This window comes from Cupressus sempervirens, chromosome 10 (genome assembly GCF_028749045.1).
Source record: "Cupressus sempervirens isolate cs-2001-9-10 chromosome 10, ASM2874904v1, whole genome shotgun sequence".
Taxonomy (NCBI): domain Eukaryota; kingdom Viridiplantae; phylum Streptophyta; class Pinopsida; order Cupressales; family Cupressaceae; genus Cupressus; species Cupressus sempervirens.
This window is the reverse complement of record NC_143127.1, coordinates 262,552,678-262,578,367: the sequence shown is the minus strand read 5'-3', so window position 1 is coordinate 262,578,367 and position 25,690 is coordinate 262,552,678. Positions and strand designations below refer to the sequence as shown.

The 25,690-nt window shown below is 35.3% G+C and overlaps 1 protein-coding gene across 2 annotated transcripts in view; it reads left to right on the top strand.

Annotated features, from left to right (window-relative positions):
* Positions 1-25,690, top strand: part of LOC149533642 (tRNA/rRNA methyltransferase (SpoU) family protein) — a 101,790-nt gene that overhangs the window by 40,868 nt on the left and 35,232 nt on the right. For both annotated transcript variants that reach the window (XM_089805341.1, XM_089805340.1), the window contains exon 2: positions 3,369-3,969. In XM_089805341.1, coding sequence (XP_089661467.1) covers positions 3,369-3,969 — 601 coding nt within the window. The remainder of the gene's footprint in view (positions 1-3,368; positions 3,970-25,690) is intronic.

The following is a 25,690-nucleotide window of genomic DNA, read 5'->3' as shown; positions in this document are numbered from 1 at the left end:
AATAACAAGGATGCAAGCCAAGAAAGCCATATACCCGAAGGCCATGGTGGAAAAAGCAAGATTTGAGGAGGCAATGCAAAACATCCAAAATGAGTTGAGGGGAAACAACCGCTAAGCCAGCTAAGAGCCCTAAGGGAAAAGGGGTACTGAACATCATAAAGAAAGTATTAGAAACTACCATTCTAGTCTCCACTGGGGAATTATTGGATACACTACCCCGAGAGGGAACCAGAAACAATAAAGCAAATGGAACCAGAAGAAGTAAAGGGGGTAGAGGAAGAAGAAACTTTAGTGGGAAAGGAAGAAAATATCGTATATACAACAGGCTTGGGGAGAACACCAGCAGTGGTGGAGATGGAAATAATGGGGTACAAACTCTCAAACACAATAATTGATGAAGGATCTGGGGTAAATGTTTTACTTGAAGATACTTTGAAGGCAATTGGAGAACCTACCTTGTGGCAGCCCAAATTTCAACTTGTGGGAGCAGATCAGCATGGCATCAAACCTATTGGCACTTTGATAGGGCAAAAGGTGATAATAGGAACCTAATAGTTTATTTTGGATTTTGTGGTTATTACCTTGGTAAAGAAAGGATATGATGCTTTTTTGGGGAGGGATGGTTGGTGGTAGCAAAGGCCAATCACAACTAGAAACGAAACACCCTTTCTATTGAATCAGAAGGAAGGAAGTACATGATAGATCTGAAAAACCAATCAGTAAGCTAGGACTTGGCATCTGATTCTGAAGAAGAAGAATATGAAGGGATGGAACCTGACGAGGAGGGAGTACTCAGGTTAGGAGAATACTTGGAGGATGACACAGACTCCCTTAAGGGTTTATTTCATTGGCAAATGGGAGAGTATGAAGTTTTTCATGCAGAATGTAATATGTTACGAATACAAGACTCTTAGTCGGAAGGAAGGTACTCGGAGGAGTACATGAAGTATAACGAGAATGGAGCAATAAAACTATCTACTTTAGATAACACACCTATTAAAGACTTAGTAAATGGGTCTAAGTTGAAAGTGTATGAAAAACGAGATGAAGTGGTAAGTAGCCATTTTGTAAGTATAAGAGGAGAAAGAACCTACGCAAGTCCCTATAAAAGGAGGAAGTCCCAAAACAGTAATAAGTCCTGGAGAAGCAAAGAAGGAAGCAAGAGAGAGGGAATTGACAGAGAAATTAGTGTACGGGTTGATCTAGAGAAGAGATTGGCTGTACAGACAATAGCCGTATGGACAACAACCATATGGACAGCAGCTGCACGGATAGCACAAGATAGGAACAATTTTGTACGAGGGTTATATAGTGTACGGGGTCAAGGGTTACATAGCGTACGGGGTCGAGACAACCATTCCATACGGAGAGAGGAAGTACAACACCCCCACGTGTAGGTACGGCAAGTTAAGTTGCAGAATTTCATATGCAGAAATAAATTGCAGGTACACGTACGACAGGAACTAGAGGAACATGAAAGAGAAGAGGTACGGCTTGGAAATATATCTGTACGACGTCAAAGGGAGAGAAAATATGCCCGTACAGTGTCAAGGGGAGAAGTACGACAACTTGGAACTATAATCGTACAGTGTCAAGGGGAGAGCTTTCCATCCGTACGGTGGCAACATAATTCCATACGACAAACACCAATACGGCAACAGATTTCCATACTAAAAGATTTTGTACGACATATAGAGGAAGCAGTATGACAATAGTCTAGCCAAGTATGGCAAGGAGTATGGCAGACAGAGGTACGACGAACACAGACATTCCTAGTACTTGAAAAATCCGTCCGACAACCGGAACATCCTGTGGAGGTTGGTTACATGGGTAAGACGGCAAAGGGTAGCAAAAGCATTGGTAGGTTGTGGCTGCCATCTCTCATTAATGGGAAACAAAAAAAATGGCCATGGAGGAAGCCTGGAAGATAGAGAAAGTAGATCCTAGCACAGGGATGTCCTCCCTCTTGAAGTTAAAACTTGTTTTTGTTTCATGTTCTAAAGTCGTTTGGAAGACGACTTCTTTTTTTTGGGGGGGATAGATGTAGTTAGAATAAAATATTTGTTATGTTTAGTACTTGTTAAACTTGTTGGGTTGGGTAGTTAGGTGGTGAGGAAATGTGTCGGTTGGCTTCCAACTGACCGACCCGTCTATAAATATTTGGAACATTGGTAATGTACGGGTGTGGGTTTCTTGGTATTAATAAAGAAATCATTTCCTTGCCTATTGGATTGTGGTATTATTGGTACATTCTATGTTTTGTTCATGTGTATATCAATTGTGTTAATTTGTATCTGTGAACTTGAAAAATATTACCACTCTACACATTGTTTTGTAAAGGATTCATTCCAAATACTCAGATATATGTATTTCCTACATTGAGCTGCTGTACAAATGTAAAGGAGGCTTGGTATCTTAAATAAGAGTTTATTGAAGGAATCCCTGATTTTTAATTGAAGGATTGGTGGGTCAGACCTAGCCGTACCCCTCATGGGTGTTAATAAGAGTCTAGAAGGAAGCATTTCTTGTTACTAGCAAGTTTGTGATATTGTGAGAGGCGTGTGAGTATTAGTACTTGATTATGAATGAGGCACTGCCTCAATCCAGGGTTTGCTAGCTGCCCATCTTTGGGTGACTTTTGGTAAATAGTTTGTTACTTTCATTGAGGGAGATGAGGTGGTTATAATCGTCATAACAGGTGTCATAGGGTTCAAAAATCTTTAAATATGGTTCAGAATTTCAGGTTTTAAATTTAATTTATACAGCAGCATTGTATTCTCAGGAATCTTTATACTCAGACCAACGTCTTCTGCAGACATATATAGCTTTAATTAAGGTCAAAGATTGTTTTTCCTTTGGATCTAGTTTTAGCTGATGAGTTTGATATCAGAATTATCAATAGAAATATGTTTTTTAGTGTTATTTCTGTATTGGCATTATCTTTATTGCATAAACTGTTTGACAACAGTTTATTGGTTTGAACCCTGGGTAATTTATCAAACATTTTGCAAACATATCACTTGTTTCTTGGCATTTCATCAGACACTTGTTGAAATACACACAAAATCGGTCTGATACTTTACAAAAATGCAATTTTTTTTAGAAATAAATGTAAATATAACTCATTCCATGTGAATTTCTCCTAATTTCTGGTATATACAAGTTAAACCTGAATTTCTTTGTGGAAAATGTCAAGTCTTAAATAAAGAAAGCTACTCTGCACTTCATAATTTTATTTGTTGAAATATCCGTATTTCAGATGAAATTTCTTGAAATAAGATATTAGTGTTCTTCAAAGGAATTGAACGTGCAAGTCTGCAACATCGTCTTCCTAATTTAATTTTTAATTCCTAATTTTGAAAATGCAGAGACTTGTCGATTCCATGATTCTCTGGATGCTGCAGATGATAGTCAGAGTACCATTAAGAACAGTTTTTATGATGCATGTTCTGGATTATTGGATATACATTCTTCTACATCCAGTGATAGTTTTGTTGATGGAAATCTGATAGGTATGGATAGCAAGAGAGAAAAGGTACTGCATTTAGGTCTTGGAGATGGTTCTGACATGAAAACCAAGGATTTGGGAGAAAATGTCAATGAGCTCTTTCAAGTGAGGAAGATGAAGAGGTCTTCACATGTTAGAGCATCTGGTTCTGGATGTTATGTTTTAAATCCTCAGAATTTAAAACAAAGCAAAGATAAAAAAGGCTGCTGGTTCCCGTACATTGACAAGTTTAAATCAGGAAATGTGACACTGTCAAGTTTAGAGGTTCTTCATGCTCTTGATCCTTGTATTGTGGAAACACGAAAACAAAGAATTAGAGAAGTGGTATCAAATAGGACCTACTCTATCTGTCTGGTAGTGGAGGGACTGACAGATTTTGGCAATATATCAGCTGTTTTTCGCTCAGCAGATGCACTCGGATTTCAATCAGTTCATGTTATTTCAAATGGTGGCAGAAAAAGGTGCACATCAAGCCTGGGAGGATATTTCAATGATATTAAGTTCTAAACATTTACTTCTATTTATCGTTCATGCTTAGATCTTTAAGTACTAATGGAAGTCAAATTATCTTAGGGTTTTAGAAGACCCCATTTAACTTTTTGAGTAAATATGCACTTGCAATCTTACAAATTCTCTTTCAGTAGATCTATCAGAAGTACACTTGTAGGTTTTCTTCCTAAGCTTATTTTGTTTGTAAACTGATAATTCTTTGAGTTTGATATGTGTGGGGCCTAAATTTGGAGATTTAGTGGGTTCAAATTCTCTCATTAAAGAAATTTTATAAGAATTCCACCCCACTATATCTCTGGAATTTTTCAATTAACTTTAGTGTCAATTTTCTTCAACTGATATTTAGTTGATTATATTTGTCCTTGCTGCAGCATAGAAATTCAATTCTCCAGAATTCTTGCAGCAGTTAAATTCATGATAGCATTCTACGTCCACTGCATTGGCAAATTTGTAATTCAATTACCTGGGTTTAAATGAGATAAAGCTCAGCAAAAGCTCAGGAGATTAAATATCATATTCATCAAAATAAAGAAAAATTTGATTTTGAAATTTCATGTAGACTTGAAATACAGAATCAAGTACAATTTTTAGATTATAAACCAAAAAAGTCCAACTATAGAAAAAGAACAGGTGATATTTTGAGAAACAGTTGTATTACTTTTTTTTGATTTGTGAAATATTAATTTTATTATTAACTTGGGATTTTGAACCTGGCCCAAACCAAGGGTGGCTACAAGTAGGTATGTACCTTCTTGAATAACAAGGAACTCTAGTGTAAAAATCTATCAACAGGTCAAAACCAAGTATTTTAACCAGCTCCACACTTACTATGTGAGCAAAGGAGCATATCAAAGGTGCCTAGCTTCTTTGCCTTCTTGACCCTTTTCCTTTTCAGTACTTTGCAGCCATCCTCCTTTGTAGCCTCCTGCCACACCATTGTATCAGCAGAAAATAACTCTGCCCTCCCAACTTGAGAGTGCTCACCCATGTTCTTTCCTTTGCTTCCATGGTTGCCACAGATGTTAGGGCCACTAGCTTCCATGTGATGTGCCCATATTTAAATAGGATTTAGTAATTGTTAAATAATAAGACTTTTATTAAATAAATAATAATAATTAAATTAAACAAATACAATATAAATAATAATAATATTAAAATATAAAATAGATAAATAAATAATAATAAAAATAAATATATTTAATGTGTTTACTGTTTACAATCCTTTATATGAATTGACTTAAAATAATATTTTAATATTTAATATTGGAAGAACTTGTAATGCCCTGACGTATGACAACCTTGGGCATGTCCTTCCTTCGACACCTTGCCTTCTATATGGTGGTGTCCAACTATGCCTCTACAGGCCACATTAAAGTCTCAAACGTACGGTGGCTGTCCTCATTTATATGGTGGGAATAATTTTCTCATATAGTGTAGTTGGAATGCCTGTACGGTGCATATACTATTTTTGTACTTTATTAATAAATGGTACTTTGTTAATAAAAGCTCACATTTATTTGTTCTGTCTGTATAGTCTATATGGTTGACAATGATTTTCATACGACTGGTGGTTCTTCACTTCCGTACGATATTCACAGTCTAAATAGGTATTACAATTGTTATGATGAAAATTCCACAACTCTCAGGGAAACATATCACACATCAACAAATAGAAATGAATACTTGATAGTGGAATTTATAATAAATGTCTCTAGTTATGACAAGTTTGCCTTCAATTGAAGACTTCCCAAATATAAACCGACAAGCGGAGTAGGGTGGGGAGTGAGTCTCATCAAAACTACAACAAGCTAGAATAGGGAGGACCTCTCATCTTTGAAGTGACAAACAATGCAAAAATCTAACTGGATTTGGAAATACAAAGAAAACATAAGATTTCACCATGCCTACAATTATGGCCAACTCGGTCTTATAAATGGGCTCTGAGAAACTTTTCAAAGGGTTACAAACGAGCCGACATGGCTAAAACATTTATAACTACCTATTAAATAAATAAAGGGCCCGAAAGATATTAAGTTTTAGTGCCATACAAAACAATTAATTTTAATTGGGCTATTTAACTATATTGGAAATATTATTAGTCCTCCTGCACTAAGAATTGCTTGCCTTCACACAATTGCAGACTCAGATGCTCCATGATCTGTCACTTTCTCGTGTAGATCTTCAGTTAGTAGGTCTTTCCAACGAACTAGATACTCCTTGATGGTGCATGCATGATCCCATCTTTTTCTTTCGTTAATGGGTAGGAGTTCATAAAAAATCGTGACACACTAGCCAATTACATTTTTAAGGCACGGACCATAAAACCGTTGTGAATCGGACTTCCTTCAAGAAGCTTCAACTCGTAGGCAACTTCACCTACCCTCCAAACCACTCTTTCGTGTCCATAAAAGCATGGCTTCAACTTCTTGGCACCACTTTTCTTCAAGGAAGATTGTTTGTATGGATGTAGTTAAGGTAAACACAATATCCTACCTTAGAACTCCACTCTATCCTATGTTGGTTGACACACATCTTCTGCTAATTCTGTGCCTTCTACAGGTTGTCTTTGAGAGACGTAGTATACCCAAACTTTCTTGCATTTGGTCCTTAGCCCTCGGTGCACAACTATTGCCCAATGCTAGATCTACAAATGACGAAGGTTCATAACCATGAAATGCCTTGAAAGGTGACATACCTATTGACATGGATAGGGCGTGTTGTAACAGTGCTCCCCTAAATGTAGCCAACAGACCCACATCTTTTGTTGTGCTAATACGTTGTTCTTGTGGTAGCCCTCCAACCATTTGTTCACAATCCAAAAAGTGCCGAGGAAATGACTATCCCTATCACTGATTATGTTTTCTAGGATGCCATGCAAGCAAATGACCTCTTCGAAGGGTAACTCGGCTACGTGAGTTGTCTAACATCCCATGGTAATGGCAAAGAAATGGGCATATTTGGTCATAAGGTCCACTGCAATATAAATACTGTCCTTCCCTTGCACTCTCAGAACTCTAGTGTTAAAAGTCCACCGAGATGCTCTCCCATTTATGATCAGGTATTGACAGGAGTAGTTGTAACTTTGTCGGCAAGGTGTGCTCGGATTTATTTTGTTGGCAAGTAGAACATTCCCGCACGTACTATAGTACATAATCCTTCAGGCCCTTGTGAGTGGACCTTACTCGAATTTTCCTATATGCCTTGATGTACCCAGGGTGTCCTATGAGAGGATCTTCTCCATCTTCAATCTGGGTACCAAATAGATTCTATCCTTGTAGTAGATGATGTCTTTAACTGCCTTGTACTCAACATCTTGCATTTGGCCATCCATCAATTTGTACGCAAAAGAGTTCTTGGAGTATTCAACCAACAAATGTGCCTTCCAATCTTCTGAGATCTATGACAGTGAACATATCACAAGTCATCTTGATAAGGCATTGAGCACCACTTTATTCTTCCTCTTCACATACTTAATGTCAAAATCATATGCTTGGAATTTGCTTACCCATTTTTGTTGCCACTTGCTCAAGTCTTTCTCTAGGAGATGCTTCAAATTGTTGTGATCTGTTTGTACAATTTCAAATCTTGCTCCAAGGTTTTGTCAAAACTTGGTTAGTGCGTGCATGATGGTGAGCTTCTCCTTGTCATAGATGGAGTAGACTCATTTATCTCCTGAGAGCTTTTGGCTCTTGAATGCAATTGGGTGACAGTTTTGCGCTAGAATTGCTCCAATGCTTTCCCCTGATGTATTGCACTTCAGGAACAAGTTGAGAGTGAAGTCTAGTAGTGCTAGTACTAGACATGTACTCATAACTTCCTTTATATTGTCGAAGGTGTGTTGCGTCTTCTCATCCCAATAGAAGGATCCGTTCTTTATTAGGTTTGTTAATGTTGCTCCAAAATGTGAAAACCCTTTCAGAAATCTTTTGTAATAACTACATAGTCTGAAGAATCCATGCAGCTCCAAAGGTGTCTTGGGTGAAGGCCAGTCAAGAATTGCTTGAATCTCTTCTTGGTGCATCTCAACCCCTTGAGCATTGATTACATGACTCAAGTACAAGATCTTGATCATCCCAAACACATTTGGACCTCTTTGCAAATAATGAATGCAACTCCATAATTCCCAATACTTTGTCCAAATGTCTCAAATGCTCCTCTTATGTCCTGCTGCAAATGAGTGTCATCCAAGAATACTAGCAAAAACTTGCGCAATTACTTGTTGAAGATGTTGTTCATGCAAGACTGGAAGGGGGTCAAAGCACTGGTCAACCCAAAAAGCATGACAAAAGGCTCATAGTTTCTGTAGTGGCAACTGAACGTTGTCTTCTCGACATCTTGCTCCCTTAGGCAGATCTGGTCTTTGCTAAAGCGAAGATCGGTTTTGGAGAAATAGACTACTCCATGTAGTTCATCCAAGAACTCAACAATCCTTGGAATGAGGTACTTGTTCTTGATAGTCTTCTTTCTCAGTGTGCAACAGTCGACACACATCTTGAGGGTCGTCCTTCTTTACCAATACCATCGAGGATGCAAAGGGACTAGAGTTGGGCTTGATCCATCCTTTATTAAGGAGCTCCTAGATTGTCTTCTTTGAACTTATTATGACGATAATAGGGTGTGGTGATAACATTTTTGGCTCCTTCAATTCGATGGTTTGCTCAAAGCCTTGATGTGGGGTATACTAGGTGGAATATTAATGAAGACCAAACTGTGCTAATCCAATATAGTTTGAAGCTCCTCATCTTGGTAGTAAGTTTGTTCCCCACTCATAAGTTTTGTCAAGACCAAGTAGTGTGCTTCTCAAATGACATCGTGTCTAAAAATTGCTCTTAACTGTTTGTTTGAAAACTCCCTTGGGCCGCTATTTGATATTCCTCTCAAAATTACCTTCTTTCCGTCCCCCCTGAATGAAAATCTCATCCTTTCAAATCCATGCTCGTGTTGTTATTGTCCCAGTCCCATCAAAGGATGATATCTTCTTTCTGTACCCATGCTCATGCTGATATTGCCCCAGTCCCATCAAATGATGATTTATTTATCTTGCTTATCTTATGTTTGATGTCATCGTTGTAGTGGCCACAACTTGTTCTATTTGAGTATCTCATTTGAAGATCAACATAATCCTTGAAGGATATATCTCCCTTACAATCTGCATCCCTCTAGTTTTGTCTCAATTGCTCTTGCAAATCGTGGAAAGTGGGTTCTCACTCTCTACAAGGGGCTTTGATTTTCTGGGGAACGCTAGCATTGATGGTCGAGAATGTGAATGCATGTTTGATCTTCTTGTGACAGACTGATCACCATGCTCATTGTGTTCTCCATTTGTTCTATCCTTAGTCAATTTTTGTAATGTCTCCTCCATGAGTCGTTGTCGTTGTTCCCCTATAACCATGGCTTCGTTTAATTGAGCTTGTATTCTAGTTAGTTGCCTTAATAATGTCTTGATTTTCAGCGGTAGGATCTTGTGGTTCCCCCTTTCTATTCGCATAACAACACCTCCTAGTGTATACCTACATCCACTACTTGACAGGTTAGCAAAATCACCAGCTTTGATACCACTATAATGTACCGACTTATGGATGTACAATAACCCCAAGTATGGCCTTCCCTCAACACCTTGCCTTTCGTACAATGGTGTATAGCTATGCCTTTGCGGACAATGTCAAAGTCTCAGCCGTACAGTGGCTATCCTCACTTGTATAGTGGGAATGATTTTCTCGTACATTGCATATATTCCAACCGTATGGTGAGGATACTATTTCTATACAATGATGTTACTACTCACGTACAATGTTAACAAGGGCACACAATCATTTGCTACATTTGTACACTCTATATGGGTGACAATGATGTCTGTAGGATAGGTGGTTCTTCACTTCTACATAGTATTCACAATCTAGATAGGTATTGCAATTGATATGATGGAAATATTACAACTCTTAGGTAAACATATCACACATCAGCAAATAGAAATGAAAAGCTCATAGAGGAACAAATAATAAATGTCTCTGGTTACAACAAATTTGCCTTCAACTGAAGACTTCCCAAATACAAACCGACAAGCAGAGTAGGGTGGGGAGTGACTCCCAACGAATGTGCAACAAGTTGGAATAGGGAGGATCTCTTAATTCCGAAATGTCGAACAATGTAGAAATCTAACTGGATTTGCAAATACAAAGAAAACATAAGGTGTCACTATGCCTACAACTATGCCAAACTCAGCCTTATGAACAAGCTCTGGGAAACTTCCCGAAGTGTTACAAATGCGACGACATGGCTAAAACATTTATAACTACCTCATAAATAAAAAGGGGTCTAAAAGATATTATTATTAGGTTTCCGTGCCGTACAAGCAATTAATTTTATTTGGGCTATTTAATTATATCAGGCACATTACAAAATTACATTAATAACTATCTCTTAATATTTAAAAACTAGTGTTAACATTTAAGTCTTATTAGTAAAATAATATTTTAATATACTCAAAATAATACTTAACTCCTATGTTGCTAATGACCGATGTCAATAATATTAATTAGTGAGAAAAGGGTTAATGGAACATAGATTATGGTTTCAACTAAGACAACGATGGAGGAGCGACATGCCCATGAATAGGACTATGAATTAGTCAAAGATTGTCATATTCCCAATTTGGAAACCTTGCTCAAGGTATTCATATCCATCATCGTAGTTTTGTGAAGTTTCTCGAATAGAAAATTGTAAGAGGGTGTCCAAAGATCATAGTTGCCAAGTATGGTACACATATATATAGTCCGATGAATAGAGTAGTAGACTAAACTTGGACTCTTATATACGATTGGTGACCATCTAAGATGACCAATGGGTGATTCAAAAATATTTAACAATGTTATCAAGTTCCCATCTGATGGTCACTGGTGACTAACATATGATACAAAGGAAACATTATACATGATACAAGATGACAACCTTGTGTGGAAGTTGCAAATGTGTGATATCATGTAATAAAGCACTAAAAGACCTGATAGCAAAAATAAAGGTTGTCATGTTCTTGAATGAAATAGAATTTTTAATAATAATAAATAATAAATTAATAATTAATAATTAATAACTAATAATAAATTATATTTTAATTATTATCAACTATCTAAATTGTTAATATAGTAATGAAAAATAATCTAATATTATTAATGAATGAATAATAATAAAATATAATTTATTAAATAAATAACAATATTAAAATATAAAATTAATTAAATAAGTAATGATAAAATATAGAACAATTACAAAATTATATAAGATGTAATTCACGTGCCAACTTATAGCCTCCAAATATATATGTCAATGACGTGGCTAAAAGTAGTAATCATTGGTAGCACATGTAATATTGGAGACAAATCCCATTAGAAAACACAACTTACTACGAATATGAAAACATTCACAACCAAGGAGCAGCCGTAAATATTAAGGTAATATACTAATCAACGTGAGTTGGATTGAGATGCGACCTGCGATTAACTGGTCAAGTGATAAGTGTCAATGGAGAGAAAGGGAAGATAATTTCAGCGACCACTACATCTCATTGATAATTAAATCAAGGAAGGGCCTACTGATTAGATGCCCTTACTAAGTAGTAGTAATGTAATAAGCAGACTAATTCATCGAACATAAGAAAGGAAGTCTTAAAAATTCTAATAGAATCAGCGTTACTGGCTAGTCAACAAAGCAAAATGTTTACACATACAAATAAATGCCGAGGGGTTATTAACCTCGTGTTATGAGGAATACAATAGCAATATGAGTAGAAATGGTTTAGTTGTAAAAAGAAGCACATAAGATTGCAATATAGAACTAGATGATATTGAGAATATAATACTATATAAATATTAAAAGTTTAATGGAGTTCATCAATAGTCAGCAGCAGATCAATACAGTGGGGGGTTCATCACTAAATTTTTATTTCTAATCAAGTGCCAAACAAAGTCAGCAATTTCTTAAAAGGAATAAGGTATTATATTGGCAACATAAGAGAATTTCTTATCTACATTGAGTAAGAAGAATTAGTGCTCGAGCAAAACATAGCAGCCGACCCAACATAGGAGGAGTAAACAGGGATTACAAGTGAACAAGATCATGAATATCTTATAAGAATTCATCACCACAAACACTACGATGTATTGAAATTTCCTTAATATAAACCTCTCTGAGAGTTTGGCCTTTGGAAAAATCTCATTACATCTAACTTTTTAATGAAGTTCTATATTGACTAATTCATAAAGACAAGAACTATACTACAATGCTTAAGAGCTGAAGTACACCACACAATAATATGTATGTATGTATGTATGTATGTACATATGTATATGTATATATATTCTCATTTGAGAAAATTAAATTAAGGAAATCGATTCCCAATACTCCTATAAGAAATAGTCTTATGAGGAAAACATAAGTAATTTCACAAACGAATAAAAAATAAAAACCATTATTGGAAATTATGGAGCAAATCGAGGAAGATCCTACTTGGGGACATTACAGTGATATCAGGGCATGATCTTGCCATCCTATAGGGTAAAAGATGTTAAGACGATTAGCTTCATGGAAATTGAAGCAAATTATGTATTTGTGTTGTTATATATCTAATCAATATATTAAACCTGATTTTATACATACATACATATATATATATATATTATTCACTCATGCTTTCCTACTTAAACTCATTTATGTATATATATATATATATACATATATATATATATATATATATATATATACATATATATATATATACATATATACATATATATATACATACATGAGTGAATTATATATATCTATATATCCCCTCACACGCACACACACATGCACGCGCACGCGCATGCGCACACGCACACGTAGACACACAGACACACAGACACCTTCCTTATCCTTTGAATGCCGATCAAATGCATTACCTTCAGTATGCGATCAAATACATTACCTTCAATATGTGGATCATGTTCTGTATATCAAACATGTAATAATGGGTTGTTATGTGCTCTTTACTTGTCATTAAACATGAACCGATACATTATCGGGTAAAAGTCTTAATCAAGAGTAGTGCATTGGTTATGAAATGATTTGCATCTGTTCGGTGTTAGTAAGGAAGTTATAATATTAATATTATGTATTGAGGTATGGTTACATAGGGTCACAAACCTACGTAAACATATATATATATATATATATATATATATTTATTGTGTGCATTTGTGAATACTGAAAATATACCAATAACAAAGGCAATACATTCTTAGGCATATTCTGATCTGCACACATATATATCTAATGGAATAAATCAGAACATAGTTATTAAAGAACTGAATCTTCACATAAGCTTCATTATTTTCAGTTCAAGTCTCCACCAATAAAGGATTATAAAATTTTACATGGTATTAGAGCCAAATTGGTAGAGAGATTTTTCTCAAATTCAAAATCTTGAAACAAGAGTAACAATATGTCAAACAATGTGAGAGTAGAGGACAGTCTTGAAGGAGCAATAAATTTCTTCTCATGGAAAATACAAATTATTATAATTCTCGAAGAATTAGAACTAGAATCCTTCATTGAATCAGATATATCAATGCCTGAAGATGAGGTAAAAAAAGCCACTTGGAAAAGATGAAATAATAAAGCTAGGAAAATAACTGTTGATTCAGCAAAAGATCATATTCTTCCATCCATTTCAAATCTCAAAAAAGCATTTGAATTATTCAAAACAATTAAGGATACATTTGAAACCAACAACTCCAGTAGATTGATTACATTAAAAAATCAACTGATGAATACAAAAATTAATAAGGGAGAATCAATCTCATCCTACTTTGGAAAAATTTCTGAAATAAAAAATCATCTATCTTCTATTGGAAGCAAAGTAGAAGATCAAGTACTATCCATAATAGCACTCAGAGGATTACCTATATCTTGGGAAGCATTCATCCAAGTTGTAAACAAACCTTCAATACTAGCTTTTGACCAACTAAAAAATGACTGTACATCAGAAGAATCAAGACTAATTTCTAGAGGGATCATTTCAAATCAAGAGGGAGAAAATCAAGCTCTTTTCTCAGTCTCTAACAATAGTGGGAAAAAGAGGAAATTTGAAGGAAAGAAATATGACAAAAGAAAAGGAAATAATAATTTCAAAAGAAATGATTTCTCCAAAGTTCAATGTTATAGGTGTGAGAAATTCGGACATACTTTCAGATATTGTCTAGAAAGGGAAAAATCCTAGCTTCCTTAGCTAAAACAAAAAATGATGAAAATTTGTTATTTTATTCAGCTTTATCAAGTGAGATGAAATTGCATGGATAATAGATAGCGGTGCTTCTTAACACATAACAGGATTCAGAGATAAATTTGGAACTTTTGGAAATTATATCACTGAAGGAGTCAGGATTGGAGACAATTCCCCATATCTAGTAAAAGGTATTGGGACCTGTTCTATACAACTAAGAACTAGGGTTGCACTAAAATTGAAAAATGTTCTTTTTGTACCAGACATAAAAAGAAATCTATTATTGATCTCTGAACTTGCTAATGAAGGTTTCCAAGTCACCTTCAATAAAGACAAAGTATTGTACTAGCCTAAAAACATTAATCTCAAGAATGCTATCACCATAGGGATTAGAGACAGGACTCAATGGACATTCAAAAGCAAGCTCTAAGCCATGAAGTGACAAATTCTAATGAAGTATGGCATAGAAGACTCAGACAAATTGGATTCATTTCATTTCCAAATATAGAAAAAATCACAACTAGAACTCCTAGCCTAAATTCAAATCATATAGCCATGTGTAAAGCATGTGCCCTAGGAAAGAACATAAAAAAACCCTTTCTTCCTAGTGAACATTAGTCTAAATTAGTTCTGGAACTAGTTCACCCCCTTTTCTCCTAGTGAACATAAGTCTAAATTAGTTCTGGAACTAGTTCACTTTGATTTATGTGGACCCATGACAACTCTTTCTCTAAGAGGATTTTTTTATTACACAATATTCATTGATGACTTCTCCAGGAAAACTTGGATCTATTTCTTAAAAGTCAAAGAATCAAATGAAGTCCTATCAAAATTTAAAGAGTTCAAAGAAATAGTGGAAAATCAAACACAAAAAAGAATTAAAACTTTAAGATCAGACAATGGAGGATAATATACCTCTAAAAACTTCAAAGCTTTTTTAACTTTTGTTGGGATTAAAAGGGAGTATACAATACCTTATAATCCTCAATTGAATGGGGTAACAAAGAGAAAAAATAGAACCGTTGTTGAAGCAACAAAAGCTATGCTTCATGATCAAAATTTACATTTTTCATTTTGGGCAGAGGCCACCAACACAATTGTATACATTCAAAATAGATGGCCACACTCTATACTAGAAAACGTAACTCCTGAAGAAGTTTTTTTAGAATCTAAACCTGTCTTAAGTCATCTTAGAATATTTGGTTGTCCTCTTTACATTCACACACCTAAAGAAAAAAGAACCAAATTAGAACCATCCGAGAAGAAAGGAATATTTTTTGGGTACAGTGAGAACTCCAAAGGGTATATAGTCTATGTACTTGGACAAATATCAGTTGAAGTCAGTAGGATTGTCGTATTTGAAGAAAACATTGCTTTAAAACTATCTACAAGTATAGAAGATGAGCCCATTACAAACTTAGATGAAAGTCTACAAACTGAAATTTAGAGGGAGAACATACTAGAAAAAAATGAATCATTACCAGATACAGAGAATAGAGACACCACTAATATCAAGAAAAGGCCATTATGGGCAAGGAAAATGATTGAAGAAAATAATGTTGAGTGAGATGAAATTTCCAGGGAAAGCAAGGCAACCAGAAACAAATCTTGTTACACTGCATTAGTAATTGAGCTTACTATAAGTCTGAACCGTCAACTGTTAAAGAAGCCTTAACTTGTCAAGTTTGGAAAGATGCTACGGTTGAGGAGTATCAATCCATATTATAAAATGATGTTTGGGATATTGTACCTAAACCAAAAGACAAATCAGTTGTTTTATCAAAATGTTTATACAAAATCAAATATGCTTCTGACGACAGTATTGAAAAGCATAAAACAAGGTTTGTTGCTCAAGGTTTTTCTCAGGTATTGACTATGAGGAAACTTTTGCTCCAGTTGCTCGCTACACTTTTGTAAGAACAAGTATTGCCTTTGTAGCATACAAAGGATGGAAGTTACATCAAATGGATGTGAAGACCACATTCTTAAATGGTGTCATGAATGAAGAAGTATATATTGAACATCCTTAAGGTTTTGCTATAAAAGATAAGGACAAATATGTACGTAAACTCAAGAAAATTCTCGATGGCCTCAAACAAGAACCTTGAGCTTGCTATGAAAGGATAGATAGCTATCTCACCAAACTAGGATACTCAAAAAATGAAACTGATCTGAACATATACTTCAAAATTGCTAGTGATGACATGTTAATAGTTGTTTTATATGTTGATGATCTATTGATAATAGGTAATGATCACTTGATTGAAAGATGCAAACAAGATCTTATAGTTGAATTTGAAATGAAGGATCTAGGCCTTCTACACTATTTCTTGGGCCTAGAAGTTTGTCAAAAGAAAGATCATATTTTTCTAAATCAAGGGAAGTACACTCAAGATATCTTGACCAGATTTGGAATGATGGACAACAAACCTCTAACAAGTCCGATGGAAACCAATCTACACAAACCAAAAAAAGTTGTGAATTCAGAATCTATTGATCCCACTCTTTACAAACAGATCATTGGATCTCTTATGTATCTTGTAAATACTAGGCTTGATATATGCTATGCCACAAATGTTTTAAGTCATTTTTTGTGTGAACCAAAGAAGATTCATTTGATGGCTGCTAAACATATCTTGAGATATCTATGTGGCACTATTGGTCTTGGTTTGAAGTACAAAAATGTATAGATCAAACTTGAAGGATATACTGATTCTAATTGGGTTGGTTGTTCCATAAACTGCAAAAGTACCACAAGGTGTTGCTTCAGTCTTGGATCAACAATGATATCTTGGTTCAGTAGAAAACAACTGACAGTTGCCTTGAGTTCCACTAAAGCTAAGTACATGGCAGCCTCCATGGGAGCATGCTGTCATGTCCCCATATTTATAAGATTTAATGATCAATAAATTAATAGTAGAATAAAAAATAGTAAATTAGAATGCACTTTACTATTATATTAATAAATATAATGAGAATATTATTAGAATACAATAAATATATATTAGATAAACATGTAATAAAAGTGACAATTAAATAAATAATAGAATAAAATTATAATTATAGTTATAATAAATATAATATTATAAATAATGAAATTGAAATATTATCATCAATAATTATAATAAATAAATACATAATAAGTATTGAATCTTACATCATTATAAATATATTATCATAGGCTAGAATAATTAAAACAAATATGAAGGTCTAGTAGACTCTATTATTGTAGTTCCCTAATTAAGTGTGATACGTCACTAAAGGAAATTGTCATTATAAGGGATACATTGTATTAAAAGACACGTCTATTCACTCCATTGTTTCAGTCATGATTTAGAGGTATAATATGAGGGTTCTTTGACACTCCCAGTGGCATGGAAGAGTCAGATTTTTTTTGGAAGTTCAATTTCTATTCGGACAAACCACGATATCTTGCATCAACGTTGATACAAAAGAGGCATAGCTAGCCAATAAGGGGTATGCCGCATATGAGGAGATTACGGATTACATTGACTAAGGAAGCATTGAGGTTATAATACCAATTCAAAGCAAGGTATGGACGACACCATTCATTTATTTTAGACGACAGATATATGAAGACAAAGACATCGAGAATTATATTGAATAAAAGATTTAGGGAATGAGTGAGGAATTGTAGGAACTAAAGATTATAGTCGAAAGCTACATGTCTCAGACGTAGAGGACTATAGGGAACGAATGAGGATAGGCCACGATGAATAAGGGATGGCATGCAAGGAAAGATCTATTACCAGAGAAGACTATGGAGCAACGTATGGGGATTTTCATACTTGCGGCACTCAAGGAGCCTACTCAGGCATCACATAAACAGAGGAGCATCCCATATACAATCCAATATTCACCAATAAAAATATATCCAAATCAATAGAGCTAGTGACGAATATCTTGTTCACATCAAACGCCTTCTTCACACTATCATAGCCACACAATGGATGGAGCTGGTTGTGATTCACATCCATTTAAATCACAATTAACATATTTTGTCCAACCAATATTTTAGAGATAAGGATAATTAAATAAGATCGTAGTAATCAAAGAGAAGAAGCCAACGCAAAGGTTTGATGCTAGCTAGTGCAAGGAATTCAAAATTCTCTATTAGGATAGCTAGAAATATTAATGTAACATTATACTTCCTATCCTTATTTGCACTTAAGGAAGCATATATATATTCAAGAAATGATGATTAACAATATCAACAAATAGAGTAACTAACTAAATGGATATAATCTTTGGTATGTCCTAGACGCATCTTGAGCTTTCACTCTTAAGTTCTTAACAGAGATGACTAACTATTAGTCTGAAAATGGTGAGAACACACAGTATCAAGAGTAAGAAAGAACAGGGAACTCAGATTCTTTATCCACCATATACAGTTCATAGAATTTGATAACATCCCAAGGATGTTAAGCACCAAGTTTACAAATAGTCACGGGTGGCTTATCAGAAGACAAACACTCAATATCAGTCTTGGGTGATCAGAGTAAAGTCAAGAATAAGTATTTCCAAATAGAGGTTACAACATTCAAATTAAATCCAGTAGCGGGGACATTACAAGTATATTTTTTTTCACATCCAATATGGAAATATAATGATACTAAGGGCATTGATATATCATTGGCCATGCATGAGCAAATTCATAAGATTATAATGGCATCAAGAATGTAATTCATAAAAAGATTAAAGAATTCAAGTTAATTGTCCCTAGATGCAAAGATATCCTAAGTGGGGACATTACATACGCGAAGCAGTATGGCTGAGAAAGCTATTATTTGGTCTCTTTGGAAAACAACCAAGTCCTACAATGATTCATTGCAATAACCAGAGCTTTATCAAACTTTCTCCAAATCCTGTTTTTCACAATTGATTGAAGCACATCGAGACACCTTATCATTACATAAGAGACATGGTTGACATAAATGTTATCAAGCTGATTTATATTAGCACGAATGAGCAAAATGCTGATATTTTCACCAAGCCTCTTGCAAAGTTAAAAATAGTGTCCTTTAGAGGTAAACTTGGTATGACAAATTTTTAGATGCAATTGTAAATTATTATATTCATGAATAAAATTAGATGTTTGCAAACATGTGTTATGAAAGGTGTCGACCTTTCCTATGTGTAAGATCACTATTGAAAGGTGACGACCTTATAAGTGTTAAAGTATGCATTATCATTGTTCTCCGGGCCGGATTTTGCCAGACACATTGATGACCATCATGGTTCTTCAGGCCGGATTTTGCCAAACACCATAATTTTGGTTAAACCATTTTTTTCAAATGATGCATAACCTTGTATTATATTTTCTTCAATTCCCTCATTGCTAAAGAGGGAGTGTTAAGAAGATTAGCTTTATGGAAATTGAAGCAAATTATGTATCTGTGTTGTTATATATCTAATCAGTATATTAAACCTATATATATATATGTGTGTGTGTGTGTGTGTATACGCACGCACATATACACATGCATACGTCTACACACACACACACACACACACACACACACACACACACACACACACACACGTTATCCTTCGAATACCGATCAAATACATTACCTTCAGTATGCCAATTGGATACAAGTCTTAATCAAGACTAATGCATTGGTTGTGAAACGATTTGCATCTGTTCGGTGTTAGTAAGGAAGTTATAATATTATTATTATGTATTGAGATATGGTTACATAGGGTCACAACCCAAGTAAACATATCTCAATGCATATATATATTGTGTGCATTTGTGAATACTGAAAATATATCAATAACAAAGGCAATACATTCAAAGGCATATTCAGATCTGCGCACGCACACACATATTTACTGGAATAAATCAGAACATAGTTATTAAAGAACTGAAATCTTCATGTAAACTTCATTTTTTTGTGTTCAAGTCTCCACCAATAAATGATCATAAAACTTTACAAAGCAAGGGCATCAAATAAGAAAACAAAAGGGAAATACAAATTGGAGTAGACTTAGAGCAGATAGAAAACAGAACTACATATAAGATATGGTTTGAGCAAGATTTAAACTTAATGGAGAGGGCTTAAAAGGATCTATGAGCACACTAAAAGAAGAAATATATGAGAAGACTTAAGGAAGATTAATGAGCCAACCTATGAGACCTTATGGACAAATATTTTAGAAGAAATATGAGCAGATGTTGGGCAGATTTCTAGACAGAACTTAAAGAGCTTATCTAAGCCAATTAATAAAGGTTTGAGTAGATATGTGAAGAGCAGTGCTTGAACGCAGGCCCATGAAGAAAATAATAATTGTTGAGAAGGTTAAATTATTGAATCTGCAATGAATATCTGATACAGTCAGCAACACATCTAAGACTGTTAGCGATAAGGCATATCAGATCTGCAATCACATCTGCAATCAGGAATGAAAGAATAAATAGGAAGGAATTGAGAATTCTCTGATCTATTAGATAGGGTCTGTACATCAAAGTCCTTATGGGATTTGAACCAAGAACTATTGCAGATAGAACCATATAGTTGAGATATATTATTATTGCAGCAGCAGAATTCATTTCATCAAAAATCTAATTATAGCCTCGAATCAAGAAAGGGAAATGTTCCTGACGGGCCTGTTTGTTTGCTGGAATTACAGAATGCTGGAAATCTGTAATACTGGAATTTGTAAATTCAGGAAGTTTTAAATGTGGAAAATAGTTTTTGGAATATGGCTGGAACTGTTTGGTTCACCTGGAACATGAGTCAGAAGATGCATTTTCTACATTTGGTTCCATAAATCTAAAATTGGAATATCATTTGAATAAGTTTTTTTTTCAATTTTCAATTTATTTAATTTTATTATTTTTTAGAATAAGGTTAATTTTTATTTTAAATTTTTAAATTTTGTTAATTTTAAAAAATTTAAATATACAAAATCATAAACAAGTTAAAAACTCCAAAATAGTCATGACATGACTATACATTTGTCCAATGTCTCTATACAAAATCATAAACATGTTACGATGGCCAGGTTTTGTGTTGACAGCCATAGAAAATGAAAAGAGCAATGGATTTCCTTAGGAAAGTTCCCTCTCTTTTAAGCACATTTACACATGATCTCAACAAGCAAGTTTGATTATAACACAAGGTAGGCGTCACAGAAAGATAATTTCAGCTTTCACCATTGAAGCAGTTTTGCCCCTAGCCACCTCTTGAGCCTTAAACAACTTGCACTCATTTCCTTCATCATATATGGATGTAGATGGGGCATCATTGACCCAACTAAAGTATCCCATCCATTACTCCCCTACAATACCAAATCTACATTAGTTCTTACTATAATGATTAGTTCTTAAATTATTTTTCAACATAAAATATATTTGCATTGACAACCTTCTTTCTATATGGGCATCACCAAATTGATGCCCAAGATTACTCTTTGTGTGCAAGGTCTTCAACAAGCACAAGCCAACACCACGTTGAAAATTATGCATTGGCACATTGATCAAAGGCATCGACCCTATATCAATAATGCACTGTCAATACCATATGCGAGTCTCCAGCTTGTCTGGAATTAACACGGCAAAAATCGGTGACAGTGTCTTTCAAAAACATGCCACAATATTTTAGGGAAATGACGCGTGTAAATAGAGAAAACCATGAACTTCATTGACCAGTCAAAGACGTGATTTTAGGTTTAGGTTTTATTATTTTATATGCCCACAAAGATAAATGACAAATCGTTTGGTTTCCCTTAGCGATAGTTGACAATGACTCTCATTCTGGCATCTGCACTTGGTGACGACAATTCCGAATTGTCATTTTGACAACATTTGCACTCCGGTTTGCATTTTGCAAGGATGACTCATTTTGATGGCATTTGCACTCGACTCTCATTCTCCCTTGGCTCTTTGCAAGTTTTTTCTAGACTTTGTTTCTGGCTCTGCATTCTCTCTCGGCTATCTGCGAGTCTGTTCTACGACATATTTTCTAGGTAAGTTCAATTTTTTTTTTTTTGTAAAATTTTATGTAAATTTGAATATATTTTAATTCTATTAATAAATTTTGTTAAAAACTTAATTTTTGTTTGATAAAAAGATTAGAATTTACAATACAGTAATACTAAAAATTAAAAATATTTGAGTATTTACTTAAATTTAAAATACAATAAATTTAAAGTATTTAAAATTTTAAAGACGAGTAATTTAAATTTACTATATATTAAATATATAGTAATATTGTTTTGTTTTCATTTTTTAGAACTGTTAACTTATAATAATAATATTTTCTTATAGAGATAAAATAGATTTTAGACTTAAGTAGATTTATAATAATTGCAAAGCTCCTATATAACACTTAGTAGCTTTAAAATATGAAGTTCTTTTCCTCCATAATCGTCCTTCAAATTTTAAACTTATCTAATATTTGATTGTTCATTCTTATACTTGCAACTTTGAGTGCTAGCGAGAATACCTGTACAAACAGGATGACTGGTGGTGGTAGAGATAGGACCCTTTATGGAAACATGTGATCCCAAGGATAATCAAGTGATACGTCCAGTGTATCTATTGCCTTAAGCATATGACTTCAGGTATAAGTTGATTGAAATATCATCTTGCAAAGATTCTATGCAATGAAAATACATCGTGTGATAAATGTCTGAAAGAGGCTAGAAGAGAGGCTTTGACAAGCCTACAAAAATATGCACAAAATGAGGCAGCAAAAAAGAGGACATTCGAGGCCATGGCAGCCCCAATGGGGACTTTTAGTTCTACAGGATCACAAATAGGTGGAGAGGGTTCTTCTATTGGGCCTCAAATATGAGGATCGGGAATTGCGAGTGTTCTTTATCAAACTTTTGGGTTCTATGTAACACTCCTCATGCTCAACCCATCTTGTTAGGCACTGCATGGAACAAAGAGATGCGTGCCAAGACAAAGGTGGCAATTACAAGATTTTGGACCCTTAATAATATCCTCTTCAATGCTTTATGTAGTCTATATTGGGACCAAGTGGTAACTTTGATTTCTTTGTACGATAAGGGGTTCAAGCCCGCAACTCCTTATGAGGTGAGTGGGCCATTGTTAGATGTTGAGGTAAGAAACATTCAACAACTTGTGGATGTTGTTGGGATATTGGGTAGTTAGATGGTTGGTCCATCTGAGGGAGTTACACGGTCACGATGGTTCGCCTCGCGACCCCTCAAACACTATTTGTATGCATTATTCCCTTTCACTGGGATGAGATTGTATGGAATACATCTATGTATGGTGATCAATCAATGAATATAATATTAGTGCCTTCTCTTTCCATTATGTGTTGAGTACTTTACTTTTTGTATGCAACTAGTTTCCGTTACCCCACGAGGGTATACATTGAACATTGTTGCCAATTTGAATTTGGAAAGTGTAACGTAGTGGATGATTATAAATGGGAATACCCACACCGCAGAACATCCGAACTAATTAAGTTGACATGATAGATTTGTATGAAACTAAAGATCATACCACTGACATTGTACAAAAATGCGTATAACCGTCCAATGGACCTCGAAAGTGAATATAGAAAATTAAGTCCTTGGATGATGAGTCCTCGACAAAAAGTAGTAAGGAAGAATCAAGTAGGAAAGTGCATGCCCTACAAAAAGACCTCTAGAGAACGATGAAGGAACTTAAGGCAATGAAAGGAGTATCAAGCAAAATTGAGGAGGATGAGGTGTGGTTTACAGACTATAAGGAAGCCGGACATGCGAAAGGGTTCTGGCCGAAGAAATCCTTTTGTGACATCTGTCAGATTGTGGGACATTCAACCAAAGAATGTCCCTACAACCTGCGGATTAGAAACCAACAAGTGTTGTTCACATAAGAGAAACCTTCCGCATTTTGAATCAGCGATCAACAAAATAATAATAATATCGCATCATCCGACGGATACATAAATAACCAACGGGGAGGCAGAGGAAACAACAATAACAACTGCCCTTGGATCCAATATAATGCGAAGGGATGACCAATGGTACAGTGCAGGAATTGCAACTTGTGGGGACATTTCGCTCGGGATTGGTGTGGACCAGGAGACCACGAGGAGGCCAATTGTCCAAAGCATGGTTGCAACCTTGTTGATGTGGAAATAAGAGACACAGAGGAGGATATCTTGACAATTGCACAAACCCAAGGAAAGAAGGCCACTTATCCTGACCCTTGTACTGAGAAATAAAGAGTGTTCGAGGCCAAGGCCAAGATGGAGAAGGAAGTATAGGCCCGAAGGGATCTAAAGGATAACTCCTATTCTTCTACTCAAGCCATAACAGAACAAAATATATTGAGGTAGATGATGCAACTGAAGATATATTTTTAAAAAGAAAAAAGAAAAGAAAAAAGAAAAAAAGAAGAAAAGAGAAAGTTTGGGGATGTGCCACCCGCGGACAACACAAAAGTCTGCTGGAAAGAAGACACATGGGCATGAAGACTTGAGGAAACCACAAGGCCACGGGGAAGGGAAAGACACTTGCGGAAGAGAAAAAGGCATTGTGGGAAGGCAAAACCGCGGACACCAAACAAACATCCACGGGAAGGACTAAAGCAGTCCGGCCAAGAACATAACCCATGGAAAGAAGCAACTTCGAGAAGGACAAGTCACGCCACAATTGCATAGAAGCCACAGAAAAAGGTCTTGCCAGTGAGAAAAATCCATGGAATTACCACTAGAAAAGAATGTGAGAGATGCAATAAAACTCCATAGAGTTTGCGGAAACATATACACCCGCGAAGAGGAAAGGGCTCGGGAGCATTGGCATCCCGTGGAGGTACTAAGATGCCAAAAGGGAGTAACAGAGCCGCAAAAGACATTGGAAAAAGACCGTGGGTATTTGTGGATACACACAATTCCATGGAGAACAAAGTATCGCTAAAGGAAGAAAGCCATTATAAAAAGTTTGAGGGTTGCGGTAAAACAAAGTCATAAGTAGAAGAAAAGCTTCCTCGGGAAAGAGAAGCTATTGACGAAGGAAGTGTGGAGGGGTAGTCATCGTCATCTCACACCCTAATCGTTTTTTCACAGTAAGACAAAATAAGAAATGGTTATTATGAAGTTGACAAGTAAAAGGAAACCTTGGAAGGATCAGTTGAAAGCTGATAGTTCCAGCATGGACAAGAATGCACGAGTCTTAGCTTCAGGTATTCGTGTTGTAGGCCAAACACAAGGAGCTATGTCTAATAGTAAGAAACAAAAGGTTAGTCCCAAGGTGCAACAAACTTCTCAAAGATAAGACCTTTCCCACTACACAGTTCAGTTTGAGGGCCTAAACGACATCGAATGTCAGCGATGGTGGCAAGAGACACCAGACACAGACTTAGTCAAGTAGATACTGGAACGAGTGCAAGTGCATTGGGAAATCCACATGCCGACGTTCTCCAT